This window comes from Sminthopsis crassicaudata, chromosome 1, assembly GCF_048593235.1.
Source record: "Sminthopsis crassicaudata isolate SCR6 chromosome 1, ASM4859323v1, whole genome shotgun sequence".
Classification (NCBI taxonomy): domain Eukaryota; kingdom Metazoa; phylum Chordata; class Mammalia; order Dasyuromorphia; family Dasyuridae; genus Sminthopsis; species Sminthopsis crassicaudata.
The window spans coordinates 109916441-109933310 of NC_133617.1; the positions used below are offsets into that span (position 1 = coordinate 109916441).

General features: G+C 40.1%; 1 protein-coding gene across 1 annotated transcript in view; it reads left to right on the forward strand.

The window, feature by feature from the left end:
* The first annotated feature begins 297 nt into the window (after positions 1-297).
* FBXO32 (F-box protein 32) overlaps positions 298-16870 on the forward strand; it is a 36202-nt gene continuing 19629 nt past the window's right edge. Inside the window, exons 1-4 of the mRNA XM_074266066.1 lie at positions 298-819; positions 10740-10852; positions 12254-12303; positions 12827-12919. Of these exons, the coding sequence (XP_074122167.1) occupies positions 704-819; positions 10740-10852; positions 12254-12303; positions 12827-12919 (372 nt within the window). The 5' untranslated portion in view covers positions 298-703. The remainder of the gene's footprint in view (positions 820-10739; positions 10853-12253; positions 12304-12826; positions 12920-16870) is intronic.

Genomic DNA, 16870 nt, shown 5'->3' on the forward strand with positions numbered 1-16870 from the left:
AAGGGGCCCAGGAGGAGGACGGGGAGAGACCAGTTTCATAGAGACCATAGGTGCAGTTGCCTCTCTTGTAGCTGCTCCTTGAAGGGCCGAAGAAAAGGAGAAGAAACCTGGGGGTGGAAAACGGGAGAGAAGCGATGTTTCTTCCTGGTTTAAAGTTTCCACTGCTACGAGGTTGAGCAACAGCGAAGGGTGCAGTAGCAGTGGCAGCCACCAAAACAAGCCGAGCCCATAAACAAAGCCACGTGTCCTCCCGGGCCGGGAGGCAGGGCTAAAAGGCAGCAGCTCTTCCGGCAACAAAGAGCCGCCGCCAGCGGGCCCAGGATAAATACTGCGGCCCCAGCGTCCGAGCCAGACTCCCTGGAAGGAGCAACGGACACCAAAGCGCCCCATCTCCTTCTTCGCCCCCCGCTGCCCCGATCTTCCGAGAGCCCACCAGGCCGAGAGCATACAGCTTTCCCTGGACCCCAGCCCCGGCATACACCGCATACTTTTCCTTCTTCCTTCTACGCCCCCTCCACCCCGTCCAGCCCGAACCAACGCATCCCCTAGCGCCCAGGTCTGCAGCATCCTCCGGGTGCCCCCGGCCCGAGGAGTGTCCCAGCGCCGCGCGCTCTGCAGGCCGCCGGGCAAGTCCAGGTGCATCCCCGTCCCGTTTGTGGCGTCTAGTCCGGTCCAGTCCTCCCAGCCGCCGCTCACTGGCACAATGCCATTCCTCGGCCAGGACTGGCGGTCCCCGGGACAGAACTGGGTGAAGACCGCGGATGGCTGGAAGCGGTTCCTGGATGAGAAAAGTAGTGGCTTCGTGAGCGACATCAACAGGTGAGGGGAATTCCTCTTCTCCAGCTCCTCGCTTCTTCCTCGTATCCTACCCCATCCCGTCCCGTCCTGTTTGGTCCCTCCTGTGCCGTGCTGGGCAGACGGGGCTCAGAACCGAGCTGCTCCAAGTGCTCTTGTTTTCCCCGGGCTGTTCCTCTCCGGAATCCAAACCCGGATTAGAGCTGGGGGGAGGAAGGTAACGAACCTGATAGGAAAAATCTGCAGGTGGAGCCGGGAGCGCGGGGCCGGGACGCGAAAACTTAGCTGAGCCGAGCTCTGGACAAGCTTTTGCTAGGAACTTAGAATGTTGGAGAGGAGCAGGGTGTTTTGAGAGTCATCTGTATCCAAGAAAGACACGAGAGAATCTTAAAGACGTTATTTTTGCTTAAAGGGCTTGGCTCTCATGGTCTGAGAAGCTGGTTTAGATGAAGCGCAGCTTTTGTCTGATTGGAGGTTGCAAGGATTAGAGAGGCTTGGCGGTGCTCTGAGGTCTAAAGTTCTCACATCCCCACAGACGCTGAGACTCCTCGGCCAGGTACCCTGGGCTGGCCTGTGCGGAGGGCGCCGGAGTTCTCCAAACCTTTCTGCTCTTGGGTGCGAAGTAGGAGACGGGGAGTGGGAGGGGAGCGGGAAGCCGGGAAGCAGCCTCCAGCCTCGAGGATGAGATTTGAGATGGCCAGCTGGTCCTACGGGAAGGGATGTTCTTAACGGGCCTTGCTTGTAAAGCAGGGAGTGATTGGAGGGAGGGGGCAGCATTTGCACCTGCTTCCTCAGTTTCCACCTTCTATTTGTTTAATGTCTCGATTAAAAAAAAAATCATTTCAAAATGAGCCCATTTGAAAGGGTGAAAAAGCCCACCAATCTTCTGTAAACTTTGTCTCATTCTAAGTTGACACCTCATTTTCTTTGAGAAAAATCAGCCACCTGTCTTCTGCTTGTTATATGACCTTGTTTTACTAGTAACCAGAAGTCATATTCAAATAGCAGCTTTTCCTCACCACGTGTGAAGTGTAGGTAGTGAAGGCCCCCATCTTACAGATGAGGAAATGGGTGCACAGAGCAGTGAAGTGACTTTTCTCAGGGTCACACAGCTAGTGAGAACTAGGACTTAATCCCAGATAGTCACACTCTGAAGTCCTGCTGCGGTTACAGTTAATAAAAAAGCTCATAAGAGCGTAGACTTCCAGCAGGAAAGGATTTTAGAAACCATTCTATCTCTCTGAAGGAGTGAGACCCTGGATCTATGATGTCACCAGGTGGGGAATTGCCAGTGTGTATATTCCCAACATCAATGACTATCTGCCATTCATCAACCATTTTATAGTCTTGGAGAGTTCCTGCTTCACTAGAAGGTTTAAGTGACTTGCCCACAATCACAAAGACAGTATATGTCACAGGCAAATCTTCAATTCAAGGCAGACCTGATTTCAAGGCTGGTCCTTCCTCCAAGGATTGCCATGTAGAGGAAACTAAGCCCCAGAGAAGGAATGATTTAGCCTTAGATCATACAGGTGGTAATGTGGTCTGAAAGCCCTGAAGCTCAGTAGAATTTTCTCATAATCCATCCCATTGAAATGAAGGGGAAAAGAGGGTTGGAATTGGGTCTGTTGCCTGTGAAGAAGTGTGGACACATGATTTCCAAGGAACTCTGCAACTTAAATTCTTTGATTCTTTTTTCACCTTCCTTTCAGGTTGGTTGTGGGGATAAAATGAGATATTTGCAAAATGATCTTAAATTGATACATAGATATTATCATTATTATTGTCATTTCTGTTTGCACTTATGTTCAGCATCTTCAGTCCCTTGCATCAGTGGAGATGGGGAGTTTTGTCTCTGAGCCAGATTTCTAATTATCCAAGCCTTTGAAATGGTTGTTTTGGATGAGTGCTTGGCACCCAATCCTAAGAAAACTATCAGGAAAATGTGGTTATTTTGAAGGCTTAACCTCCAGAGCCCCTCATCTGTTTGTTGTTTGTAACAGATCAACCTTTCTTTGTCTTTCAATAAAGAAGGACAAGTTATTTAATCTCTGGGGTTATTCTAAGAGAGTGAGAGGCACAAACTATATTGATTTTTTTATTTTAAGAAAATACATGGGAGCAGTCACAAAGGGAGTCTACTTGGGAGTACTATTAAGAAATCTCTTGTTTATAAAAGATCGGATAACAATTTAATTACAAGGAAAACTATCCTATCTGGTATCCTCTTTCTCTGATGTCAAAGTCCATCTTATAGGAACTCAAGTTACAAAATGTGTGTTCTGTCTTTTTTTTCCTAATTAGATGCTTCTCTCTGGCCCAGGGAATTTTCTCTTTGTCCACTATTTTAACACTTGCTACATTTCTGAGCCATGTGTAAATTGACTTTTTCTAGAAGAGTAGAACATTCTTCAAGTGGTACCCTCTGGGTTCCTCATCTCTCTAAACAGACTTCTCTGCACATCTCTATCCTTCAGCAAGGAGAAGGCTATTAAGTTCACCTGTATTTGTATTAGTGTATTAGGTAGGTTTCTAGTCTCTGATTGAATTGCCCCTGAGTGAAACCTCTCCAGTTTTCCTCCACCTCCACCCCCTGTGGTTCTTGTGAATGCTCTTACTGTGTCTCATCTGGAAGATAAGTTGGTATCAGTCTCCCTTAGAAAACAGGTGCCTCTCTCCTATTGGGGTGGAAGAGCCTGAAGGGAGTTTCAGTTTACCAGAAAAGCTCAGATCCAGGCCAGGATCAAATGGTCCTTTGGTCACCTTAAGCCCACTTTGTTCTTACCCATCCCTTCCATGAATGTCACCTTTCCTTGGCCTGTAGGAGCCTGATTATGACAGCAGAAGATGATCCAGTGACCCTGCTGAATGTCCTTGTATGAGTCAGAGCCTGGGATCTTTTTGGTAGCCCTAAAGCAGCTGGCTGTTAGCACTTTGGTGTTTGTTTTTAGTTCTTTTTTTATTTTCCATCTGTAAACAACTCCAGTCCTCCCTGTTCAGAATGCAAAGACTGCCAGCCTCTTAAAGGCATATTTGGCCTTCAGGGGCTGGGCTTTGGAATCTCAAATGTCCCCACTGTTTTCAGGGCACTACTGACTGAGTTATCTATGATGTCAGATTTGGGCTGGGTGCCTGGGCAGGTGATAGCTGCCTCCAGCTCCTGTAGAGAGGAAACAGAAGGTAATCCCTTAAAAAAAAAAAAAAACTATTTGTGGGTTGAAGGTGACACAAAAGCCCTGCATACTTCCCTAATTCCACTTAAATTTTTGATGAGCAGCTGAAGCAAGAGGCCATGCACAGTTGATTGGTAACAGTGCAGATTTTTTGGACTCCGGTCAAACATTCTGACACCGTTCCAGGGGCCCAGTTTCATTCCAACAGCCAAATGCCAGTCAGTCAACTTACAAGCAGTTTGGTGTGGTGGAAAGCACACTGAATTTGGAGTCAGAGGACTTGGGAGATAGTTGTACTGACTTATAGGGTGGTCTTGAGGAATAGATGAGTCAGTGGACCAGAAGAACCCTCTTACCAGGAATAAAAAGGGATTTGACCCCTTTCTGGACATGTGACATTATTTGAACATAGAGAAGGAAAATTAGAGGGCATTGGAACCAACCATCTCAATTTACAGTCAAGGAAGCTGGATCTCAGAGGGGTGAAGTCACATGCCTGAAGTAATACAGGTAGAAAATGCCAGTCTGTTTTCAAATATAGATTCCTTGACTCCAAATACAGTGGTTTTTCCCCTTACTAAAATGCTTTACATCACTAAACAAATCTGTGCCTCAGTTTCCTCACCTGTGATATGGGGGTAATAATACTGGATGAACGTACCTCATAAAGTTGTTGAGAGAAGCACATTTTATAAATGTGAGTTACTATCACATCTGTGTGTCAGTTATGTTCCCGATACTGTATCGGGTCTTAGTGAGAGGTATATAAGAGATGCAAGTAGCATGGTTCTTTGCCTACACTGCCCATGCTAGTGTAGATAACCAAGTGACTTTTATCTCTTTCCATTTCTTCAGTTTAATAATTGTTAGATTGATTAAATTAAATTCTCCTGTGATCTTTGCCTTGTTTTTTTGTTTGTTTGTTTTTGTTTTTTGTTTTTTGGTTTTGTTTTGTTTTGGTTTGGGGTTTTTTGGCTTTTAAGAGTCAACTGGGCAGCACAGTGGGATTTGTATAAATTTGTCAATAGTTTTAGATTGCTTAGTGGAGTTAAATCTCATTAGTTATAGCCCGACCTGAACAATTACATATCTATGTACATTTTAAAATCACACTGGGAGTTTCTAAAATGGCAGAGCAAATAGACAAAGAAGAAATAGGGCTTTCACAGTTTTTCCCCCCTCTTACTGAGCTCCCTTTGCCCTTATAGCCATAATAAACTCATCTTGACATCTTTCCTACTTTTTTTCCCAAGTCTCTTTAAAGTATTCCATCATGTTGAAAAAAATTGCCCTTATTCTAGGTCACTGCCCACAAAGATTGGGATTAACTAGTGCCCACTGCTAGCAGTAAAATAGCCACCAAGTCTGCCGTGCCTTCATTTGCAGTTTATGGAGAAAGAAGCGTTAGACAATAGTTCTGCTGATTTTAGATTTTGGAAAGACAAATAAAAATACTGTGGTTCTGTAAGCATGGTGGCTTTTCTTGGGGTGGGGAGGGAAATCCTTTTGTAATTTTCCATTGGCTTTCAATTTGCCTGAAACGGACATAATTGAACTCTTAAAATAGAATGGAGCTGAATATATTATTGCTTAAAATATAAGCAGGCAAGACAAATAAACCTCATCGCTTTTCCCATCGTCCCTACCCCCTGGAGTCGGAAAGCTAATACTGAGTGAAAATTGCAGGGTTAGTTCCATCTCTTCTATGCTTTGCAAAGGAAGATCATAATCGATTGTATTCTTAAACTTGCTTTTGTAATGAGTCACTCTCTCTTACAGCAGGTTATTGTATTTTCTGTGAGGGAGAAGACTCAAATTCCTTTGGGGGCTGTTTTAAATTAGTAAGGAATAAAATGAAATATAAATATTTAAAATTTCCAAAGAATAGTAACAAGCTATGTCCTAAGCTTATGAAATGCTTTGTTAGGCCTTAGCTGGGTGTTTCTGTGATGGAGAAGATGACAGCTTAGTTTTATGGTGTTCTTCACAGGGGTGGAATGTGCACTGGATTTGTTATCGAATAATAGGACTTGGTGGAGTGTCTTTGCATACGCAGCATTCTTAGCTTTCAAAAGCAATCCATGGACCATGCTTGGGACAGTACAGACAGCCAAGTGACCTTCCATCTCTTTCCATTTTCTTAGCTTTATATGGGTGCTCCAGGTTACTGCCTAGGACGAAGAGTTCTGATTGCTCCCCCTCTCAGGCTCCAATTCCTCCACTCTCTTAGTCTTTCTTTTTGCTTTATTTTCAGTTTTATTTATTCACTTGTTTATTGGTCTAGATGGAGAGTTTTGAAATCAGGAAGACCTGATTTCAGATCCTGTTTGAGACTGGCCAAACACCAGTCATTTAACCTCTCCAAGCCTCTGTTTTCTCATCTATAAAATGGGGATAATAGCATGAAATTTACTTAGGTGTTTGTAGAAATCAAATAGCATAATGTTATATAAAGCATTAGATCGAATGAGCTATTATGGATTAATCTATAACTCCAGTTCTAAAGAATTTATAGTCATGGGTAGTTGACTTGGTCACACAGCTAGAGAAAACTTGAATCCAACTCTTCCTGGCCCCAAACCTAATCTTCTACCTACTATGCCATATTGACTGGCTAGAAAAAAAAACAAGGGACAAGATGGTATAGTTAAGATAGAATTATGGATTTGGAAACAAGACCTGGGTTTAAATCACAGTTCTCTCATTATCTGTGTAACTTTGGGCAAGTTATTTCTCCCCTCAGTTTATTCCTCAATAAAATAAGAAGAGTTGGATTAAATAATCTCCAAGGTCCTTTTCTGTTCTAAATCTATAAATCTGTGAGGTATTCAATTCCATTTCTGAGCTGCTAATATTGTTCCTATGAGAACAGAGTCAATATTAATGCAGGAAACAAATTTATACCCAATTCACTTGATAAATCTTACTTACAGCAAAGCAATCTGAAGGAATAGGTTGTGCTGCTATCCACCTGTAACCTAAAAATAACCTCCCCATCCTATGTGAAAGCAAAAGGGCTGAAAATATTAGGAGGTTTGATAAAAGTATATTTGAATGGCCTCACAAAAAGATTATAGTCAAACCTAGCTCTTGCAGGTACAAAAAAAAAAGTATCAGCTGATAGGGCCAGTAGCAAGAATCCTGTTATATTAAACTGATATGGTTGAAAGGACTGGATCATTTATTTTGAAATTTCTTTTTTCTGAACTATAAAATAGTATATAGGAATGGATTTGCTGGAAGCAGCTTGTAATTAAAAAGGAGCCAATTATTAAATGTTCATTGTAATCATTTACACCTCAGAAATTAGTAATTATTACAAATCTGGATGAAATTTATTTTGTTAATTTCTAGGCTAAAGAAAGTGTTAATGATACAAATTAAACTTCTTAAAAGTATATCACATGTACATTTTCCCCCCAGAAGACTGGCTTTTAACAATTATCAGCAAACTCAGTCTGAGGGGCCCTTCACAGGATATACGTATACCATGTGTAACCCAGTGAATGAGCTGATAAGTTCTCTCTAAATCACATTATATTTTAAATACTTTTGGTAAAGTCACAGACTCACAGAATCTGAGTTGTAAAAGGCCTCAATAGCTACCTAATTTTAGTCATATTAACTAAAAAAATAAATTCCTGTTCAATACATCCAGCAAATTTTGTTTATAGATCTCCAGTGAGGAGGACCCAACCTCCCAAGAGATCCCCTTCCACTTTTGAAGAACTCTAATCATTTGAAGAACTCTATATAAGCTGGCCTCAAATCCTAGAAGACTACTTTAAGCCTGCTTCTAATACATATTGGCAAACCAACCTCTCAATTCCCTAGACATTTCTCTGAGACACTATGTTGCAGAGAAGATGCTGACCTGCATTGATGGAGAAAGTTTCCTCACCTGGCAGTTCCCTACACCCATAAAATCACAGGTCCTGCCTCTATCTCTGTTCCTCCTTCAATCCTAGTTTTCAGGCCTTTGCTTTTTAGTTCTGCTCTCTTGGATCAGAAAGAAAATTTTGAATTCTCTTTCTTGATGACTGAACTTTAAATACTTCAAACAACTAAAGGTCGGTCCCCTGAGTCTACTCTTTGTGCTAAAAATCCCCAGATCCTTTAGGGAAAATCAAATGAGTCATTATGGAAATAGGAGGGAGCCTTCTGTCTAGGTTGCCCCACTTTGGAAGTCCTCTAGCCTATGGGTGCCTCTTACCCTGTGGTACCTTGAGCTAAACCCAACACTCCAAATGGGCTCCAACCAGGACATAGTATAAGTTGAACTACTCTCCTTATTTAAGAGTTAAGGATTTCTAAATGGATAATGAAATAATGATGTCTAAAGCTGCTGTTGACTGTAATTGGGCTTAAGGACCACTAAAATCCCCAGATCTTTTTCAGGTTGGTGACCCAAGAGTCCAAGTTCTGTCAGGACCTGCCAAGCTGGATGGTCTTTAAAAACAGGATTGGTGATAGGTAGTATTTTAGCTGTCCAAAGATCAGTCTCGTTAATAAATTCAGACTTCTTATCAAAAGACTGGCCAGACACCAATGAAGATTTTGGGGGGAGTGACTGGAGAAAGACCAGAGCCATAATTTTAAATATTTTTTAAAATCCTAATTTATACAACAAAGATTAGCAAAAAGTTTTTCCCCTCAAAACAACCCTATGAGGCAAGCAGTGTGAATATAATTATCGCCATTGCATAGATGAAGAAAGTAAACTGTGTGAGGATTGACTTACACCCATTTATGTAATAATTGTGTCTCCAGGCTCCCAAGATTACTCTATCTACTATGATACTGTCCCTCTCAAGGCTTGAGGCTAAATGATGGACAAAATCCACAAATCTTTTTAAATATTGGAAGTATTTCAAATTCATTTGGGGAACTTGAACAGTAAGGAACTCTGTAGAATACTTTTGTAACTTTACCAGACACGTTCCAATTCATCTTTTATGCAAGTTTATATATATTCTGTTTTATTGTGGAACATATTGACAACAATAAGTCATTATGTCTTCCTCTGCCTTTCTGGAAGCAATGTGCTAGAGTGGAATGAGTAGTGGACTTGCACTTAGGAAGATCTGGATTGGAATCCTGCTACTATTGTAGAAACCTTCTTGAAACTCAGTTTCTTCACCTGTAAAATGGAAATTACAATACATGTAGGGATCAGTTTATATAATAACAATAACACTGTAAAAACAATTTTGAAATACATAAGAACTCTGAATCATCTGATGATCAACCATGATTTCAGAGGAATAGTGATAAATTTTGCTGCCTCCCTTCTGACAGAGAGATGATGGATTCAGGGTGCAGAATGAGAGAAAAATGTAGATAAACTGATTGATCAGTTGATCAATCAATAGATTTTTTTGGTACATGCCCAATTTAGGAATCTTTAATATGAAGATGCATATCTGCTAACAAAGATTTTGTTTTCATTTTTTCTAGTGGTGTTACGAGGGAGGTTGAAGAGAGAACAAGATTTTTGTTAAATTTTTAAAAATTAAACTTTAAAAAAATAAATTCTTAAAATATTTATGTAAATGAGAGAAGTGTACAAAATGAGATAAAATGCACAAACACAGCAAAACTTGAAGCACTGTGTAAATGCTATCCACTATTATCTTGTTTCATTTGTCAAAGCTGCCCTGTGACTGACTTACTATACAATAAATCTGTCTTGTTTCTGGAAATAGAATAATATCTAGTCACCAGACAATGGCTAACCCTATTAAGAGACATCCATGAATATGGCTGAGCTGCACCTGCCATATGAGTGATATATATGATAGGGCAGAATGTTCTTTCTCTTCCTAGTCCTTATTGGAATTATCTTGTCAACATGCATCAAGATCCTGAACTGACACCTGCTCCTCATGTTTAATAATGGAATGCCCCTTCCCCTTTAGAGACCTCACTCCCTTACTGTATTCTACAGTTTTATTACTCAAAAATTGTGAACAAATCAAATTTTTGCAAATTAAGTCATCCTTTAGATGAGTGCCAAGAAAACCATTTAAGGGCTTTTTATAAAGTAAAGCCATTTTGCCTTGTCTTGTGAGAAGTGGAGTAGAATTATGAATAGAGAGCTACTCTTGGAATGGGAAGACAGGTTCATGTCTTGCCACTGACGTGTATGTGGTAGCTGTGTGGCCATAGGTATATCACTTAACCTCTCAGTACTCTAAGACAAGCCTTCCTAAACTTTTTCCACTCATGACCTGTTTTCTCCTGAGATTTTTACATGACTCTGGATATATAGGGATAAAAAAGGGGTATACAAACCACACACATTTACTGATAATAAATCATAATTTCCCAACCCTCGCATTCAATCACAAGACCCCATGTGGAATTATGCCCCACAGTTTAAGAAGCTGGACTCTATGGCTCTTTAAAGCTATAAATTACAATGAGTTGCAATCCTCACAGAACTGTTTCATACACTGTCAGACAAGGTAGTCACTATTGGTTTTGCTTCAGTGTTTCTTTATTAACTAGGTCAAGGATGAATAAATTCTAAAAGGCTTCTGATATAAAAATAAAATGCATCATTGCATTTTATTTTAATTAAAGTCAAAACTTTAATTAAAAAAGAAGCTCTAGACTGTTTTCTGCCCAGATATAAATATTCTAAAAAGAGATTAGTTTATGAACGTATGGAATTCAAGGGTGGGGAGAAAAGGACAATTTGCCTTTTTTCTAAGGAAGATTGTTTACACTGCCCCGAAATCATACTTTCTCATCTTTCATTATTCATAGTTACTGCCCCAAAGACGTGCACAACAAGGAGAATCTTTTCAACAGTCTGAACTATGATGTTGTGGCCAAGAAAAGAAAGAAGGACCTGATGAACAGCAAAACCAAAATTCAGTGTAAGGCATTATTTTTGAACTTGGGAAATGGGTGCTAAAAGTTAGAAAAAGGGGAACTCATCACAAAGAGAGCATAATAGCCCTCTCCATATTTATTAATGAGTAATTTACTAACACATTGATATCTCCATCATTGTTAGTGTTTTCCCCCCAACTCCAGAAAATTATTTTTAATTTACTTATCTTTATACATTTCCAGGTATGGCTAGATGGCACAGAGGATAGAGCACTAACCCTGGAATCAAATGTGGCCTTAGACACTTACTAGTTTTCGTGACCCTGGGCAAGTCATTTAACGCTGTTTGCCTCAGTTTCTCTTCTGTAAAATGAGCTAGAGAAGGAAATGGCAAAAACACTGCAATACTTTGCCCACTATAAATAGGGTCACAAAAACTCAGACATACCTGAAATGACTGCAATATGCATTCCCCCCTCATCTTCCTCCCCTAAAAGAATATAAGTTTCTTGTGGGCAGAGAAAATACTTTGTTATTACCTTTGTATGTGGGACACCATGCAAAGTGCTTGGAACATAGCTGGCACTTAATATTTGGTTATTGAAATGAATTTAGTTTCACCTTTATATTTATTTGCATGCTGTTAAGAGATCATGTGTGCCCTTTGTATTGAGGCTTAACCTAAGTGAGGAATCTGATAAAGATCTGTAGGCCCATTTTTGTTAGTCATTTCTAATAGCATTCCTGCTCCCTGTGTTGTTTTATTCCTTTTTTTTTTTTTTTTTTTTTTTTTTTTTTTTTTTTTTGTCCTCCATGTCATTTGTATTTGGCAGAACTCAAATCATTTTTTTCTAGGGAACATTCAATAAAGACCACTCCATTGTTTTTGTTTTGAGTTGTAGTTTGAAAAGTTTTGAAAAAATATATTCTCTTCTATCCGTTTCTTGTGAAATTGCTATTTACATTCCTAGATGTTATATATAAATATGAGAAAGGGTTTTGTGTCTCTGATCCTAAACAAAAAATATAAAATCTCTAGTTTAATCTGTACTGTGAGGTTTTGAACTTCATAGTCTCATCTGTTTTATATCTTCTTCCTTGTGGCTTTGGAAAAGCTTCACATTTGGCATTTAATACAAACACCCTACCTAGTATAAGAGGTGTTTCGTTTTGTTTTTAATTCAATAACAGTCCTACTCTTTAGTATACTAAAGCTGGCTATCAGCCATACTTGGTGCCTGTGACCCAAGTAAATTGAAATTTTTCACTGTATTTATACATTGTAGAGAGTAAACATTTACATAATCGTGGACTGAGTCATGTCACTGCTTAGATCCCTGGCTTTTCTTTCAAAACTTTTGTTAAACCTGGGAACAGATGCAAAAGAAATACACCTAAGCTGTTGGGCAATTCTATTAGTTATTAATGATGTGTCCCTTTTTCAGATTTCCACCAGGAAAAATGGATCTATGTTCACAAAGGAAGCACTAAGGAAGTAAGTGCCCCTTGACAAATCTGATTAAATCTGCTCAGTTAACTTGGCAGAATTGGACAATTGGCTTTTTCCCTTCAAAGAGCTGAGTAAAAACAGAATGGGCTGCTCTGGGGGGGTACAGGTCTCCCCTTTATGAGGATCTTCAGGGAGAGGTTGGATGGCCACTTGCTAGGTGGATTGTAGTTGGGATCCTTTTTAGGATATAGGCTGGACTAGATAGTTGACTGAGTATACTTCTAATTCAAATTCAGTGACTTGGGGTTGATAGAAAGGAAAGCAAATTAGAGCCCTTTCAGGTTACGTTCTGGTGAGTGAATATCCATCTTTCATGGGACAATCCAGCTAATATTTGAGGGTGGCTAGCTGTCACACCTCTTAGCTGTAGATCTCTTCCAGAGACAGAGGAGCAGGGTGGTCCGCAGGCTAGCTGAAGATCAACCAGAACTTGATTCTGAGTGGATTGCTGGTCAGAATAAGCTCTGCCTAACCAAAAAATGACTCCACTCTCCTCTCTCACTCTTAGCGCCATGGATATTGCACCTTGGGGGAAGCTTTCAACCGGCTTGACTTCTCAACTGCTATCCTGGATTCCAGAAGGTTCAACTACGTTGTACGGGTAGGCATACAGGGACAAAAGGCCTTTCAATTTGTTGAGGTTCAGTCACTTTTCAGACATGTCTGATGATTCTTCATGACCCTATTCTGGGATTTTTCTTGGCAAAGATGCTTGATTGGATGAAAAAACTGAAACAAACAAGGTTAAATAATATACCTGGGGTCACACAGCTTGTGTCTGAAGACGGATTTGAGCTCAGAAAAGAATTTTCTTGACTACTGGCCTAGCTCTTTAACCACTGTGCCAGCTTCCCCAGCCTATTAGTGTTAAAATGTTCTAACTGGCTGTGAATGTGTATGGCATATAAACCAATATCATGTTTTTTATATCTCTCTGATAGAACGTTGCTTAAGTCAGGTCCAGAAGGCCAGGTCCAGTACAAAACTTACCCAGGCTACTCTTTTTGATGAGAGGTAAAATATTTTTCCTTGCTAAATCTGTCACATGGATAAATAGAAAATATAAATCAGGTAGCCCAAAACTCATAGCATCAGGTCCTAAGTCAAAACACTTAGAAAAAGGGGAGAGGCAAAGGACTCTGTAGCACAAATAAACCAATCTCCCCAAAGATAGTCTTTCAGCAAGGTTTACAAGCTAATCTTAGAATCAAAAACCTGAGTTCAAATCTCTCCTTAAAAACTTTCTAGCTAAGTGACCTGGTCAAAGTCACTTAATTCCTTTCACCTCAGCATTTCCTAATCTCTCAAATGGGAGATAAACAGAGCATCTATTTGATTGTGAGATCAAATAGCACTTTGCAAATCTTAAAGTGCTATGTAAATGGAAATTAGTATTTTTCCAGAGTTATGCAATAATATTAAATAATATCTAGTCTTTTAAAATTTAATTTCCCTACTACCACTATTTGAATGTAGTCAATGATGAGCTAGGTAACAAAATGGTTAGATAATTAAACTTACGTTCAAGACCACAGTGACTGAAAACACACAGCTTGGTATAAAGTGTGAAGACTGTAGTCTAGTCACTTTTCTTCCACTAACTATATGACATTACACAGGTCATTTGACATCCCTGAGTCCCAGTTTCCTCAGTTGAAAAATGAGAAAGCTGATCTAGATGGTCCTTCAGGTCTCTCCCAAGTGCAATGTTCTATGAAGCTAAGCTAAGAGGAGATTCAAGGATAACCAAGTTAAAACCTTTTACATCTCAGTGACTTTCTCTGCCCTCGCTTTTCATTCTGCATTCTCAGCTGGTCTACATACATTCTTGGCTGGGGCAGAAGAATTATATCAGAGTCCAACAAATCATATGAGTGTTTCTTCACTGCCCCCTCCATCCATGTGATACTATATCCAATACTAGGTTTACTTAATGCTGCAATTACCTGTTTTCATCTGCTGCTTTCCATTTCAAACTCCCATTATGAATAAGACAGAATACAAGAACTCATTTGCCCAAAATGAAGTGAATGATAAGTGGAAGAAAGCAAGAACATTTCACTGAGCTCTGCCCAAGTTAGGTTGTTTCTGTTGGTGGCATTTTATGTTTTTTGTTTGGGTCTTCCCCCTCCCAATCCCTTTTGCATTTTTGTCAGTGCTTCAACCTGGGAAGCTGCAGCTGTTTGGGTTTTAGGTTCTGGGAGGATTTTTTGGCCAGCTCATCATGCCTCTCAGGGCAAGCTCATTGAGTCAAATGATTCCAAACAGCCAGCCAAAGAGATGACATTCGAGAGTTCAGCTTTGGATCACTCACCTGTTGTCTAAACAGATGCAAGCCAGGCCTCCTGCACAAATCTGATCAAACCTGGCTTTCCACTTTAGGTACAGGCTCTTTACTAAGGCCTCATAGTTTGGCCAAATAATTCTCTTTGTTTGACTCACTGAGACATCATTCTCCCAATACAAGTGATTAACACAAGACATGCTTTTGGGCAAATAATTCTCTGTATGAGTCATCAAGTTGTTGTTTTCTAAGTACAGGTGATTAACACAAGGCACCTTCTCAAACCATGAATATCTTAGGTCCAGTCACAGGACACTGAGGGAGGTGTGGCCACAGTACTCCGGGTACTCTGGTGTCTAGCCTAGAAGACTGGTTTGGATCATTTTGACGTTCTAATGTCCCTTGTGGTTTAGGGGGTGATAGTAGTTCCTTCTGGTTATTATATGAGGACATCCAACCACAAAAAAACCCTTCTTTATAATATTGGAAGTGTGGCTGTCAAAGAATCAAACAGAAGCAGCTCACATCCTACTGAGGGAGATATAACATTACACAGATAAGTATGGGTATTGATAATTTGAAGGAGAAAGGCTTTGAGTGGATGGGTAGCATATGAATTCAGACTTAAAGGAAGTTAAGGATCCTAATAGAAGAGGCTATGCCTTCCTGGGCATGGGGGAGATAGGCATTTTTCCTTAAGTCCTCAGTCCTTTCAAATGAAGTTACTGTAAAAGACACGAACAAACTATCAGTGACTTTAGATGCATTCACTAGCATGAAAAAAAAAAAATTTTCATTCCCTCCAGAATTCAATAAAAGGAGTGTTTGATTCTTTTACTCCAGTCAAAGGAGTTTGTAAAACCAGTGGCAATCTGGGTGCAATATGCCAGGTTATCTGCCCTCAAATATTTTTGAGATCAAAAAAGAAAAAATGCCTTGGTCTCACAAAGGTGTTTTCTTTCAGGGATGTTGAAAGAATATTCTTATTTGGAAAAGATTTTTTTTCTTCTGCCTAAAAGTCCCTCAGCAACTTTTAGAATAAATTCTTATTTGATTATGACCTTTAAAATACTTTCACAATAAGAGGCACTCTTTTGTTTCTGTTTTGAGGTTTGTTTTTTTCCTTTGGGGAATTAAAAGCATTTTACAGATGGCCTCTTTTTAATCATCAAACTAATCCTATAAGATATTTATGACAGTTAAATTTCTTGAAGTCAGCTTCTCCCCCCAGACTTCCTAATTTTTTAAGGCTAACTAGTTGTATGACCTTGGCAAGCCACTTAATCCTGTTTACCTCAGTTCCTCACCTGTAAAATGAGCTGGAGAAGGAAATGAGAAACCACTCCAGTATTTGTCAAGGAAATCCCAAATGGGGTGACAAGAGTTAGATTCAGCTCAATGTATGACCACCCTTAACACATTAGCCAATAGATGGTGACCCAGCGGTCTACAGTCAGGAGTTCAAATGTGAACTCGAACACAAGTTGGGTGTAATTGGGTATTTCCTCATCTGGTGATAATAGTAGCAGCTCCCGTGTCATTGTAGGATCAAATGAGATAATATTTGTAAGTCACTTAGTAGAATGCCTTGAATATAGTAAGTGCTATGTAAATGCTTATTTCCCTTCCCCACCACAGGCTATTGTTTGTCCTTCATTCTTGAAGAGCATCAAGGAGGTAACGCCATGCAAGCGAAATGGATGGAAGGGCTGTGCAAAGTCACTAGCCATCAGGCTCTCCTCAGGAGCCATCTGAGTCCAGTGGCAAGATACAGAGCAGGATGACTGGAGATTGCTATAGAAGCAGTGGGAGTATAGCATAGTAGAAAGAGCATTAGAGTTGGAATTGGGTTCAAATCCTGCCTTAGAGACTTATACTTATATCATTCTGAAAAGGTCATCTCTCAGAGCCTCAGTTTCTTTATCTGTAATATTTTACTACCCATCTATAAAGATAGGTCGCTTTTTTAAACATTTAAGACTATAGATCTGTGAGCTTTTTATTATTCCTAGGGTATCACAATCAGTTTTCTGAGTTAAGGATGCTGAGATACACTAAATCAGGCAATGGAGAGGCTAATTGGAGATGTGAACAGGCTGAAGCATATTACACAGGAAAACTCCATGGTAGGAGGACAGTCAAGAATGTCATCAGAGAAATGTATGACTGGGAAAAAATGATGGGGCCAGTTAGAGATTCTTTTGTTAGAAGGCATGGTTCAAATCCCTCATGTGACACTGAGTACCTGTATGATCTTGGGCAAGAAAT